Raw genomic sequence first — 15,085 nt, 5'->3', positions numbered from 1 at the left:
GCTATTTTCCTTGCCTCCAGCTTTGTCCTTCACGTTTGCTTTAAAGTGACATCAATCACAATGTCCGAAGTGACTCAGGCCGTGGAAAGAGCAAAAACAAACAGGCTGTTTGTCCCAACTACTTACATCTCTTAAAGGCCGAATCACAAGATTAAAAAAAATTAAATGCTGGGAAGGAATGGTACAAATACTCCCTTTTTATACAGGGAAAAGAAAGAGTGTGTGGGGAGTGGGTTGATGTAGGTTTCCTGAGGCACAGAGTTCAGACTTAGACAAGGGCCAAGAGTATGCAAATCATCACCACTGGGAAGCTTAAGAGAAAAAGATGGAGATACTCATTGGCTTCAAAGTGAGGTAGCACTGGGATTAAATCTTGGTTCCACCAAAGATGTTGTGGAAGGGACATCCCTGCTCTCAGTAGGATTGGATTTCAGTGGTTCTCAACTCTGGCTGCCCATGAGTGTTACCCTGTCAACTTAAAAAAAAAATACTGATGCACAGGTTCCCCCACAGTACCCAATGGGCCTGGCATGTGACCTGCCTCCAGTATCGGTAGCTTTCAAGCTCCCCAGGTGATTCTAATATGTAGCCAAGGTTGAGAAACACAACCCCTTACACCTTGAAGTTCTGAGATCCAGGGGCTGCTATTCCCTGAGTAGCTTTTGCCCAGGGTTCCAGTGTGTCCAGAGTGGAGAAGAGTGCCACTCCCCCCTCCCCACCCCAGTCTACACTGTTTGGTTTCCCCCTCCACCGCAGCTGACAAAGCTTTCCCTAAGGGCACTGTTTTGTTTGCCCTTCAGCCCAGCCCACCTCCCTACCACTCTGCCGCCTGCCCTCCTAACCTGGACCTTCTCTGCTTCAGTTCCTTGGCAGCCTCCCAAGCTGAGCCAGCTTGGACACAGCCCCTGTGGTTTCCTCTTCTTCCAAGGAGGTCAGAACCTTTTGTGCTTCGTCAGCCTCCTCCCTGAAGCTCTTCCCCCCATCCCTCTCTCTGCACCTCACCCCCCCAGCCTTCTCACCCCCATATTTTGCTGCTGCTAGTGTAGGTGAGACGGAAGACGTGGGCCCCAAGAGTTGAGAAAGGAGCTGTTGCTAGGAAAGGAGTGTGGGTGAAGAGAGGTGGTGGGTGGGAGAAATAGGGCTCCCCGGTTGTATTCTACTCTCTGCCATCATACATGCCTCAAGAGCTAAAACCAGTTGTTTGGGAACTATGATGAAAAATAATGAGGTCTGACCATGACAGCAGGGTGAGGGGACCAACCTCAGGAACAGCTGCAGTGCTGCCACTTGGTATTTATAATAGTCTCCTGAGAGGAGGGAAGAGCTGCGGAGAAGAGTTGAGAAGGAGTGAATTCTCCGGGAAGTGCCAAACTGTGACCCCACCAGGGCTGGTATCCAACATGTTCTGGCCTGCGCTCCACCTCTCAGACGTGATCAGCTGCAGGAACCGACATGTAGTCAAGGCAGAGTGACCGTCTAAATGAGGGGCCTGCGGCACGCCGGGTGGCACATTTCTGAAACAGCTCTGCCTTCATTCATGGAACTTCCCATTTCTCGGGGTCTGCTCTGTGCCAGGCACAGCAGAGGCCTCCTCTCCGTTCCTCACAACCTCCTGGCAGTGTCAGTGGTACAACCATTTCTATTTAGAGGTGAAGAAACGGAGGCGCTGAGCCTCGCCCCAAGTCACACACAGTAAGTGGCAGGGCTGGGATTTGAGGACAGAACTGCCCTGCTCCCCAGTCTGTGTTCTTCCTACAATACACTGCCTTCTTCCTCCTTCCTCCTTTTGTCTCCACTCCACCCCACCCCCATGCCTCTCTCCTAAGCGCCTTTGGCCAGTGCAGATTTTAAATCAACCTTGACCATGGTAATAGAACCTACTGGGGTTGAAAAGAGTTTCAGAAGTTCTGGGAAATTCTTGTGTGTGCTAAATGAAGGCAGTTTCTAGGCCGGGCACCAGATCTTCCCCCACACTCGAAGTGGCATTCCACTCACTCTAAGTTAACAGCAGACTAGCTTTCCCTCTTGTCCTTTCCCAGGGCACATACAAACCAATACATTATCAGGGACCAAGATTTGGTCATTCTATACAGAAACAGGAACAAAAGAAAATCAGTAATAATGTAAAACAAAAAAAAAAATACCAGGTCACGGGAGGACTTTTATTACCAGGTTGAAAAAAGGCTCTGCAGGGGAGGCGCAATGAGCCAAGTATTCACCAGAATGAAGTCATTTGAAGGGGGGAGGCGAGGTGAGGGGGGACTGGCTACCTCTTGCTGTTCAGGTCACTACCCTTTGACAGCGGTGGCCTCTGACCTCAACAACCCTACAATTCTGTTTTGACTGACCCTGAAACCCATGAAATTCAGATGTAGGCACTGCCCAAAAGTTGAGATAAAGCTGACTAATATGGGAAAAGCTCCCGGTATGTGCCCCCAGCTGAAAGGAGCTGGCAGTTCTTTGGCGGTAGATGCAATTTATTCTGTCCTCCTCCTTTCAGGGAAATGCTAATCCTTCATAGGCAACTGGAGGGGAAGACTAAAATGTGTTGATGATGAATGACAATAATCCTTTGTCCACTTCTGCCTCCTCCTAGGGTTGAACCTTAAGAGTTTAATCAAATGTTGGTAAGTAAATTAATGCTTTACTGCATAGAGTTAAAAAGGAAGTGGTGGGAAGAAGGGCTGTGAGAATATATTTTTTCTGACACGTGAATCTCAAATACTTAATTGCAAAGGCACTGATATGGGGCATATGTGTGTGTGTGTGTGTGTGTGTGTGTGTGTGTGTGTGTGTGTTTTGGGTGTTTTAGTCCCCTTATTTACACATGCACACATAAGACAGTATTCACAAACTGTCTTATATTAAAGTGTATCAGTGTAAAGACATTAACTTCAAGGTTTAAAAACCAAAGCAGTGTGCTGGAAATGCTTTTCTGTTGTTAAACATCAGTGACAACAAAACTCATGTGTTTGTGCATCAATAGGAATAACATGACCTTTATCCCCAAATCTTCACATCATTGTGCAGGAGGCTGCATTTCTCATTCCGGTTCAGCTAACAATTGAGTGGCTACTCCGCACCAGGTGTGCTGTGCTGGCCACTTTGACAGCCATCTCTTTTAACCTTTACAGCCTCCTCCAAAGTAAGTGGTATAATGCTTATTACAGTTGAGAAAATCAATGTTCAAAGAGGAAGAGTGACTTATCTCTGAACACCCAGGACAGAGGTAAAATTCAAACTAGTCTTTTGGCCTTCAAGTTTTCCTATTGGATACAAAAACCTGGTTTCCAGAGGATTTTAAGGAATTTGACAAATGATAGGCTTCGGAGAGGCACACAGAGAGTCGGGACTCAAACCCAGGTTTTCCAATCACCAGCCCTGGGTCTTTTGCCACATTACAGAATTGCCACCCAAAGCGCTGGGTTTTCCCAAGAGGTGTTTGGATGGGATTCCAAGCCAGCAAGATGCAAATAGGTTTGACCTACATTCCAGCTCTTGGATAAATAAAAACTCCTAAAGGGCAGAGCCCATTTTGTGTGCTTAATTTGAGAGTCCCACTGTGGACAGTCAATATTAAACAAGAATAGGTACATTTGCCAAGGACTAACAGCATGGGTTCAATTTTAGCAATTAAAATACTGGGAATATGACTGAGGATCCTAATAAAGGTGCTGGAAGGCTGGATCGAGTAATCATAGATTTATAGGAGTTAAAAAAAACAACTTTGAAGTCATCCAGTCCAACTCATTTTATAAATGAGACCCTGAGAAATTAAAATAATGTGCACAAGGATCTGACACTGGCTGGCAACTGACCCAGTGCTATTTAACTTTTTGGCATATGGCATAGTAAGAGAATGTTTTCAGGAATGTAACATGCCATAAACTGAAGTTGGATTGGCTGCCTATGGAGTCATCATTGATTATGAAATGTCCTTCATATTTAACTTTTACTTATCCCACTGACCAATTGACCTCTAAGAAATCCCCATTGCTGGCTTTCAAGTTCAACCAAGTCAATATTTCTCAATAAGTGTCTCATTAATTTTGTTCTCCTGAATTTCTTTCATGGCATTCCCCCCTACCTGCTGGCCCTCCAAACTCCCTCCACCATTCTTTCTTTATAATTTGCCTTCCCTGAGAAGGCTTCTCTGCTTCCTTGTCTTCCCATCAATGTTCATCTTGCAATTTCCACAGTACTTATGTTCAATTCCTTTCTTCCTATTAAAAAACATTCACTTATTGCCTGGGTGTTTCCTATATCTCCAAAGGACAGGATCAATTGTTTCTACTTATATATATTTTTTTTATGGTGCCTAAGACAATGCTGTGCTCCAAAAAACCACCAAATAGTTGTTTAAGGAACAAATCATGTTGATTGACTTTGCTACAAAAGGGAGACCTTGTTAGTGGTAGAAAATGAAATTAAAATCACTTTCTTCTGCTAGGTTATTCTGAATTCTCAAAGACTAACGAGTCACATGCACATGAATTTGATAGTCTATCAAAAAACTAGGTCAGGGGCACCTGGGTGGCTCAGTAGGTTAAGCGTCTGACTCCTGATTTCAGCTCAGGTCATGATCTTGTAGTTTGTGGGATCGAGCCCTGAGGGCACAGAGCCTGCTTGGGATTCTCTCTCCCTCTCTCTCTCTCTCTGCCCCTCCCCTGCTAGCATTCTCTCTCTCTCTCTCAAAATAAACTAAAAAAAAAAACAAAAAACAAAAAAAACAAAAACAAACAAAAAAAACCAACTAGTTTGGTGGTTGATAGTGTATCAAAATATTAGTCCAGTGGTTCTGAACCCTGGCTGCTCATTCAAATCAACTTGGAAGCTTTTAAAACTACCACTACCCAGGCCTCACCACAGATCAACTGAATCAGAATCTTTGCAGGTATGCCCAAGCAATGATTTGCATATGCCATATTGGTATTTGATTTGCACATATTGATTTATACAACCTCACTCTTATGAATAGATTTTTCTAAAGAATGAGCATGATCAAATATGGTTTTGTTGTTGTTCTTAGAATCACAAAATTTTAGAACTGAGAAAGAACTAAGATAATATCTGGACCAACCCCTTTATTTTACAGCTGAAGACTCTGTGGCTTAAGAGAGTTTGAGTAGCCTGATACAGTGGCGAGATGATTGCTGAGTGACCAGTCATATCCTGAATTAGTGGAATTCTCTGAACTCCACACAAAAAACATTGTGTGTATGTGCGTGCGTGTAAGATTTGGATTTTAAAAGCTGTTAGCACCAGGTACTACTTAAAGACCAATTTGGCACATTCCATCTAGTCCGTTGTCATGGCAGAGGAAATGTCACAGTGGGATATATCAAAGTCCAAAATAAATGACTAGTATATATTTGCAGGCTTTTTCATTGGCCCCAATCCATAACATTTTACGCTATCAGAGCCCAGAGCACTTCTAGCCCTTAACTATACCACTTATTAGCAGATTTACTGCTTATGAGCAAGCTAATCAACACCCTGAACTTCCCTTTTCTCTATAAAAAGGAAGACAGTACCTGTCCTATTGACCTTGCATTTTTCAGCTATTATAAGGATTAAATCAGATGATCTACGTATGGATGTCTTGAGAATAGTAAGGCACTGTGTCTATATCTGTATAGAATTACTATGTTGCTATCTTTCAGAGCAATGACTTGTGAATAAACGTGTTACTTTGATTACCCAGGCTCTAAACCCTAATTCCTTGGTACCATGCCACCCAAGAATCAACAGGAACTGGAGTTAGTGCTGGACTAGAGTCTCTAGTCACTGAAAGTACCCCGTAACTAAATATTCAGGGAGGTAAAGTGATGTAGTGACCCAGGATTTAGCTAGTCTAGGCTCTAGTCCCAGAGTCTGCTTTTAACTATTGACTTTGGACAAATCACTTAATTTTTCTGGGACCAGAGTCTCGTCAGTGGTCAAAAGATGACTTGAATTAGAGTCAAAGATCCTTTTGATTTACAAAATCAGAATATTAGTGCTTAATTAAAATTACTAAAGTGCAATTTCCCAAGCTGTTAATTGATGTGGTTTCACATTTTTAAAATCTCTTTTTAGAAGTTCAGGGTTGGAGCCTAAAAACATAAGCCTATTTCTGGTAAATAGACATTTTGAACACATGTGTAAGACCCTTGTTAAAAGCAACATCTCTACTCAGATACTTTATGCTTGTTAGTGTCCTGTCCTGATGCCCTTGCTCCACAAATAAATATATGGTTACCCAAAAGGCATGTAATACACTACTGGACACAGAGTAGGTACCCAAATACTGTTACTTTACAGCTTGCCGTAGGAGTCCTAGCTCTTATTACTTAACTTGTCTGAGCCTGTTTTTGTATTTCTAAATGGGAAAATAGTACCTTCTTCAATGATCCACTGAGATAGCGTATATTAAAATGCAGCAAAAAGCGGGGTGCCTAAGTGGCTCAGTTGATTCAGCATCCAGCTCTTGATTTTGGCTCAGGTCATGATCCCAGGGTCATGGGATTGAGCCCCGTGTTGGGCTCTGCACTGAGCGTGGAGCCTGTTTGGGATTCTCTCTCTCCCTCTTTCCTTCTGCCCCTCTCCTCCACTCATGCTCCCTCTAAAAAAATAAAAAAAAAAATGTTTTATAAACTGTTAAAAACAATTGCAAGGTATTACTATTACCTAAGGAATGCAGACCGCTCTAAGGGTATTTTTTTAAGAGACAGATTAAAATCTTTCTGCATTAGTTTATCATGGACACAGCACCTACTCCAGTGCCTGGCTCAACAGATATGCTCAATGAGTGTCTGCTGCGTGAAGAGTATAATCCGCAGAAAAATCAAAAGCTCCATGAGCTTAGATTCCATATTTCTTTTTCTCTGCAAATTCCCAGAGCTAACACAGCATCTGACAGATAGAAGAAGACAATAATTATCAGATGAAAAATTGTTACCCCTCTAGTTCCTCTTCAACACAGCTCAAGAGGTAGACATGGGCAGAAGAGGCACCAAAGACGACTTGGAGTGGAACTGGAAGTTATTTGGAAAATTCACCCACTCTCTAATAGCTTGGGAAAGCAAAAAAGCAGCACAGACTCTTGAGTTCCATCAAGTTCAGTTTCCAAATTGTGCAATCTTGGTAAATTAATCTATTAACCCCACCGAGACGGTTTGCTCCTCTTAAACTGAGAATGGTACCCACCTCATAGAGTTAAGCACTAGAATGGGAGCTCCATAAGGGCAAGGACTTTGAGGCCCACTGCATCTACACTGGACAGTACTGAACTGTATTGAACAGTGCCAGACACAGCAGAGGTTCTCAAATACTTGTTGCCTGACGTTGTGAGAAACTGACGGAGAGGACACAGGCACAGTATGTAACAAAATGTTTGCACGTAGTAAACACTCAGCAAACGTGAACCTCTTCCATCTTCACTATCCCCATCACTACCATTACTAGCACATCGGTATTATGTGACTGGCAGATGGAGAGCAGTCACCTTTGGAGAAAGACCCGGATTCAAATCTAATCTAATTCCCCATTTACCAGTTTTGTGACACAGGACATATCACTTAACCTATGCTGGTTCCTTTGGTTCCAGAAAAATCTCCACGTCGTGAGAATCAGAAGCTATGTGGCAACGACCTAACGCTGAATCTGGAGCCCTCGCCGCACGCGATACGTGGCAGCAACTATTACTAAGGAAAAAAAAAAAAATCCCCTTTTCTCCAGATAACTGCCTGCAATTTCCCACATTACTGTAGCTGAATACGTAACATGACCGCAAACAAGGGGAGGAAGGAAAGAATTTCAAAGAGACCGAAACCGCTAATCAAGAAAAAGAGGGAATTAAACCGGTGTTTGACAGTTCCCACCAAGGGGTGCTAGTTTCCCCGACTGTCAACCTGTCCGACCGGCCAAGGCTCGAGCAGGACAACCAGCTCTGATAGGAACAAAAAGGAGGCAGAGCAGACGCTTACACCCTCCCCCTAACGGTCTTTTGGTCGCTAGCCGCTGGCCTCTGGCTGCCGCGGGACTCCCGTTTCCGGCCCTGACCGGACCACAGCTCCCAGCATGCCTTTGGCGGGAAGTCTTTTCCCGCTGGATGACTACTAATCCCGGCATGCCATTCGGTACTCCAGTAAATTAGATGGAAGCGTGGAATGACCCCAATGAGCGCAGGGAATTGTAGTCCGTTTAGCTGCTGGCTTTTAGAGGGGCGGGGAAGAGCCGGGTCGCTCTCGTCAGCTGAGGAGAATGATTCATAGAGGAGGGTCAGGAGAGAACAGTTCTGGCTGCGAAAGCCCACTTAAAAGGCTGGACTCTTCCGCGAGGGAGGGAGAGGCAGGAGAGTAAGCGAGGCCTCGGGCCTGACCTCGCCTCAGGCCGCTCGTCAGGCCTCCATCGAGTCCTGGGCCTTGTCGGGGGCGGCCGCGAGGCGCCGGTTGCTGGGGGACCGGTGACGTCGCGGGGTGAAAGTTGAGGGGCGGTGACGTCGGCCCTGCCCGGGCGGAGGCTGGCGGGTTGGAGGCAGGAGGGAGGGAGGGAAGGAGGGAAGGAAGGAAGCTGGGAACGAGCGAGCGAGCGGGGGCGCGAGGCGTTTACCTGGAGGCAGCGGCTTGGGCGCGCTGAGCGGCCGCGGCTCCCCCGCACCTGCGGCCATGGATGAGGAGCGCGCCCTCTACATCGTCCGGGCCGGCGAGGCGGGGGCTATCGAGCGGGTCCTGAGGGATTACAGCGATAAGGTAAAGCGCCCTGGCCCCGGGCGTGCGGTAGAGCACCCCCGGGCCGCCCTCGGGGCTTGCACATCGCATCCCTCCCAACCCCCCTCATTCCGGGGATGCGCGCTGCTCCCCCCAGAAAACGTTTCCGGCTTGGGCATGCGTGTTTGTGCCCCCAGCCTTTCCCGTGCGTGCATCCTGCATCCCCCTGCCCCCACGCTGGCGCCCACTCCTCTGATTCCGGCCCAGCCGACTGTCCCACGGTTCTCCCCCCAAGCATGCAAGTCACACCCCCAGAATCCGTAGATGTGCGTCTGTGCCCTGTGTCCCACTCTTGAATGCATGAATGCACGCGAGGCTTCCTCACCTGTATGGCATGAAAATCTGTGTTTCCGTGCTTAAACACGGCTCTTGATTAAGCATAAAACGCATCAGCCACGGTGGCAGTTCTTTCTATACCTATAGCACTATATAGTTTTCAAAGCTTGAGGTCTCATATATGGTCTAACTTGATTCTCAGAGTGTTTACGGGGTAGAGGGTGTCATCCTCCCCATTTTATAGATGAGAAAACCGAGGTGCTAAGAACTGAAATCACGCCAAGGTCATGGGCATACTATGTTGTAAGTGGGGCGAGATTCAGACTCCTAGCAATAGCTATTCTTTGTATCGGGTTAACAGCTTTCCCAGCCAGTATCTCATTTAATCTTGACAGCAGTCCTGTGAGGTTTTATCTCCTTTTGCAATTGAGATTCTGTATCAGTTAAGAAACTTGCCCAAGGTCATACTTGGGAGCTGGGACTCCAGCCTAGGTCTTCAAACCATTCATTGTTCTTTCCACTTTACAGCTCTGCAGTAAAAAGGTATCTCGTTGTAAATCCCAGCCACTTCTCTGAATGTTTCTCCAGGAACCGTTAGCTCTCCATTACTTTTTCTTGCAGGAATTTTACGTGGTCACTTCAAAAGGTAGCACGCCACACCTTTATTCTTCCATTTAGAAGACTACTTTATAGGGATGACTGACCACTCACTTCTGTGAAAACACGCTCAACACCAAGTCTTACCCTAGAGACAGCACCTTTCTTCCTTTGACTGACTTGTACTCCTAATTTCCGCTTCTGTGTTTGCTGTGTGCCCACCACTGCGCTTTATTACACTTTGTACGATTGACCTGCCAGGGTGCCAGTTCTGCTCTGGGTGGAGAAGATCCCAAAATAAGATACCTTCATTCCCATTGAACCTTCCCCAACAACCCTGTGAGGAAGTGGTGGTATTCCCCATTTCACAAATGACATTTAGGATAATGTTGCCGTTGAGAGGTGGGGCTAAGATTCGAATCTCGGTTTTCTAATTGCTCTTTCTACAGTACTGTGCTACTTTCTTTGGGAGTATGGATGGATGGATTCAGTTCTGTTCGTATCTTAGCTCCTTCACTTTCCTTTTTTTTTTTTTTTATTTAAAAAAATTTTTTTTAATGTTTATTTGTTTTTGAGACAGAGAGAGACAGAGCATGAACAGGGGAGGGGCAGAGACAGAGGGAGACAGAGAATCTGAAATGGGCTCCAGGCTCTGAGCTGTCAGCACAGAGCCCGATGCGGGGCTCGAACTCACAGACCATGAGATCATGACCTGAGCCGAAGTCGGACGCTTAACCGACTGAGCCACCCAGGCGCCCCATCTCCTTCACTTTCTAATATGCTTTATTGTTGCATATCTGCCTAATTTGGGAGAAATTCACTTGATACATGGGTGTTCATATTACGGAGATGATATTCATTTAACTTGATTTAAAAAAAGATCAGAGGCAGCTACAAACTAATGCTCAAAAGAAAGAAATAGTGTTGAATCAACTAGTATTTATTTTGCAGTTACTATATGCCAGATAACTAGCAATCAGTAGGAACTTTCTTCTTTAGGGACGGGAGGAGGAAAAACCTCTAACTGGATCTGACCACCTTCTTCAATATTTCTCCTTCCCTCCAAGACTAAACTGATTAGAACTCCAGATTTGCTTCCTTGAGTCTACCTCTTCCCCTCCTTGATCTCCCTCCAGGTTGCTTTCCGCACACCACTCCTGGCCAACTGCTATCAGAGCTTAAGTTCTGGACATCTCCAGCTCCCCTTTCACACTGGGAATGTTTTTAGAGTTGTAATGCCCAGTGCATATTATTTAAGATGCTATTCCTGAAGTACTTTTTGGGCCAAGCCTCAGAATGCTCTGACTTGATGCGAACCGGGTCAGTCAGCTCCTTCAGAAAAGAGCGCTCCTGTTTAATGCTGATTATGGTAGGGCTAGCATACCAAGAAAATAGCTGAGGTTCATGTTGTTGGTGGGGCTTTGCTCCTCAAGGCGAGAGAGACCTTGGAGGCAGATGAATAGGAAGGGAAAGTATGATTGCGGTGGTCTGGCAGTAAGAATGGGGAGGTGGAATTAAATTGCCCAGCTCTATGGGATATGGAGTCTGAGATCCTGAAAAAGTAGCTGAACACTGTGCGCTTCATTTTTCTTACCTGGAAAAAATGGATTTGAGAAATGTTTAGAATGAGAGGTGATTGTGGGGCATTGAGGAGTCCAACCAAGAACAGAAATGAATCATGTACACAGAAAGTGATTGGGTCATTGTTTAGGGGAGGAGGTTCTTTATGCTACTTTATTTCTCTAATAAAGCCGGAATTTGAGACAGTTCTAGAAATATGGTATACACATTTGAATAGGTATGTCAATATCTTGGACCATGTAAGAGGACTTTTTGCTTTCCACTTGGAGGTTGAGTTCTGACTCTTTGAGTTCGTTCCACAGATTTTTGCAGAGGAGCATGTTTAATGGCTCAAGATAGTGGAAAGAAGGTAGAATTTAGAGTCAGATAAATCTTGGTTCAAATCTGCCTTTTATTGGCTTTATGACTATGGATTTGTTATTTTAAGCCTGGGTCGTGGCTTTCTTATCTGTAAAATAGGGATAATATTACCTAACTTATTATGCACCTTTAATTAACTGAAGTTTAATGCTGCACACTGAGCACAGGGCACCTAGGAGGCGTTTACTCAATGACTTATAGTTCTAATAGATCAAGGTACTCAAGACGTCTTGTGGCCATAGCACAGGCTCTGGAACCAGACTGCCTGACTCTGATCTTCAACTTAACCATCCATGTAGCCTCAGACAAGTTAACTTAACTTTGCTGTGCCTCAATTTCCTTACCTGTCAAACAGGGACAATAATAGTACCTACATCATAGATTTGTTGTCAGGATTAAATGAGTTATATGTGTAAAGCCCTTGAAACAGTGCCTGGCACCGAAGAAGAATCCCTAACTTTAGAACAACAAAGGCCGGAATTAAACATGTAGCACTGAGTTGATTTAGCCTGATAAAAATAATTGGGGAGTATACTCCATAACTTCTCATTTTCCTTGACCCTTACATTTTCTAATGGGTAGCAAAATACCTTGTACCATGTTTAGAGCCACAGTTACCTATCTGGCTCCAGGTAACAACATCTAATTTCTGTGTTAAAGAGACTGTAATTTTTGAGCCTTCTTGCTTCATTCACTGACTCTTGTTATCCTGGGGAGAGGGAAGATCTACTATCCCAGGAAAAATTAAACTTGTCTGTTTCTCGAGGGCATAATACAAGTTGACCCAACATAGGAAAGTATTAAAAAACAAATAGGAAGAGTGGTTGATCTTTTCCATTTGTCTCAATTCACCTGTTAACCTTTATTGAGTGCTTGCTATGTACTATGTATTATCTGTCCTAAGCACTTTCACATATCATCACATCTAATCCTCTTATATTAAAACTTATGAGGGAGATAGAAGTATTCGCTTTTGCAAGGGGAATAGGAAATTGAGGTTCATAAAGACAAGGTGACTATGAGCTCAAGGGCACATAGCTAGAAGTGGGTTCATGTTGCCTTTACCCTGTCTATTCTGTGTTTTTGAGCACAGAAGAGCAAAAGGTGTTCAGGACCAGTACGTTACTTTCTTTGGTTACTGCTGGGTCCTAATCACCTCCATTCTAGTTATAGATTGAGCTGTTAATCATGGGAGGTATGTATCTAGTCTAGGCTGTCCAGGCTCCTCCTCCTCCTTCAGGGCCTGCTCTGATACAGATTTAATAGAGAGATTGGTTACCATCATTATGATTATCACAACAAACAGTGATCAAGGGCTCTGAGGTGTACAATATCTTAGTTCCTTGAATCACAAGTTATTTAGACTAGAAGGACTCTCAAAGGTAATTGGATCTATCCCCTTCAGTTAATAGGTGAAGAAACTGAGGCCTAGAGTCATCAACTATAATGATAGCCAGAGAGGTGGCTTGATAGCCATAAAAGCCACCTGGGCATATAATTACCTTATAACAAGCTCCAACAGGATTTCATTTTGGAAATGAGGCAAATTTATGGCCAAATTAAAGGGAAAAATTATTTCAGATACAATCAGGTAGGTCTCCAAGAGTAGTCCTCATAAGAGAGGAAGATAACACTGATAGCAGTGAGGTCTTCATTTATGTGCTAGAAGAACCTGATTGATCGGGACCTAATATTGAGACAGTTCTAGAAATACAGTCTACACATTTGAATAGGGTATGTAAATATACTGGACCATGTAAGAAGACTTTTTGCTTTCCACTTTGGGGTTGAGTTCTGACTCTGAGCTCATTCCACACATTTTTGCAGAGGAGCATGTTTAGTGAGCTGTTCCTTTGTTATACCTTGTTCTTGTTTCCAGATTGAAATTCTATAACCTCAGTTACTGGTGTTTAGTTCTAGAAGTAACCTCTATTTGTGAAATACAGCACAACATGTACACACACACCACCCTGGTTAATTCCCTTGTATCAGTACTTTTGAGTGTATCTTCTGAAATATGAAATAACTCCTAGTTCTCTAATAGGTATTTGGCCAGATGCCACATCATAGGCCATGCTATAATAACAATAGTGGCCACTTACTGAACACCTGCTATGTGCAAGGTGCCATACATAAAAGATAAGGAAACTCTGACAGGTAGTAAAGTTGAATAACTTGACCAAGGTCACACTTTTAGTAAGCAGCTGGACTGGACTCAAACCCACTGCTGTCTGCCTCCTGAGCCTGAGCTTTTTAGAGCCTACTCATAGGATATAAAAACCTATGGGGAGGAGTCCTTGCGAGTCTGGTGTGTCACAGAGCTGTTCCTAGTTTACTTCGTCTCTAAATTGAACAATGGTTTTACTCTTTAGTTTATATTTGACTTGTTGCTCCTGTTCATCTGGAAATTAAGCACATAAAGAAGGTGAGGTGGTTGACTGTTGGCTGGCAGTTCTATAAAGGTATTTATAGCCAGAAATGCTAGTTTCCCTTCCCTTCTCTTTCAGCCTTAGAAAGGAGAGAGAGTAAGGGTTAGAAGTACTGAATAGGTTAGGTATGATCTAAGTTGTATAAAAGAAACCAGCCTTAGAGAAGCCAACATCTTTGGATCCAAACAATCTTGGGGGGTTGAGCTTCTGAATAGATTGGCACATTCAAAATTCAATTTGTATTGCCTCACATGCCAGTGTATTTTCTAATTAAATTAAGCCCTCATGCTAGTTAGGGCTTTTGAAAGCTTTTCTTTCTTTCTTTCTTTCTTTCTTTCCTTCTTTCCTTCTTTCCTTCTTTCCTTCTTTCTTTCTGTAACATTGTGGTTTTATGAGAGGATCAGCCTTGCATTTAAAAGCAACAGAAAATTTAGTCCTTGGTACTATTCAAAATTTTCACCATGAGGGGCGCCTGGGTGGCTCAGTCAGTTAAGCGTCCGACTTCGGCTCAGGTCATGATCTCACGGTCCGTGAGTTCGAGCCCTGCATAGGGCTCTCTGCTGACAGCTCAGAGCCTGGAGCCTGTTTCTGATTCTGTGTCTCCCTCTCTCTCTGACCCTCCCCTGCTCGTGCTCTGTCTCTCTCTGTCTCAAAAATAAATAAACATTTAAATCTTTAAAAAAATTTTTTTTTCACCATGAAAGATTAATTCTACGTAGAAACTGTTTAAAAGATATTTTTATAACTTAATGAAGATCTTTCCAAAAAATGATTTATTTCTCTATGCCTTTATCATAGATGCCAGAAAAAGTTGAGGAGAACCACTGTATTGGCGACTAGGTTCATTTATTGCAGATAATTTATGGAATTAATATTTCACATATAATGGCAAAAAAACCATAGCTTTTTTGGTTTCTAAGTGCAATTTATTTTCATTTGTATTGGACTTTTACTAAGCTTCAGTTTACAACCTTAGCCTGATGTCTCTTGTTTCTTTATCTTTTATCTAGAGTTAGTTTTTACTAAACCTCATGTCTATAAGTTCCCCAGTTATAGCCTTCAGATTTACAACTTGTTCTTCCTTTTTTCTTT

General features: G+C 43.8%; 1 protein-coding gene across 7 annotated transcripts in view; it reads left to right on the top strand.

The window, feature by feature from the left end:
* Positions 1–8,177: 8,177 nt before the first annotated feature.
* The window catches only part of RIC8B (RIC8 guanine nucleotide exchange factor B), a 102,899-nt gene continuing 95,991 nt past the window's right edge, over positions 8,178–15,085 (top strand). For 3 of the 7 annotated variants that reach the window (XR_005795315.1, XM_040491006.1, XM_040491004.1), the window contains exon 1: positions 8,178–8,732. Coding sequence is in view for 6 of the 7 variants with exons in the window: in XM_040491006.1 (XP_040346940.1) it covers positions 8,649–8,732 (84 nt within the window). In the remaining variant the exon portion in view is untranslated. The remainder of the gene's footprint in view (positions 8,733–15,085) is intronic. The other 4 variants (XM_040491003.1, XM_040491002.1, XM_040491001.1 and 1 more) reach the window with 3 other exon arrangements.

This window comes from Herpailurus yagouaroundi, unplaced genomic scaffold, assembly GCF_014898765.1.
Source record: "Herpailurus yagouaroundi ecotype Mexico unplaced genomic scaffold, PumYag 182, whole genome shotgun sequence".
NCBI lineage: Eukaryota > Metazoa > Chordata > Mammalia > Carnivora > Felidae > Herpailurus > Herpailurus yagouaroundi.
The sequence above is the reverse complement of the archived record's forward strand: the minus strand, read 5'-3'. Positions and strand labels throughout refer to the sequence as shown.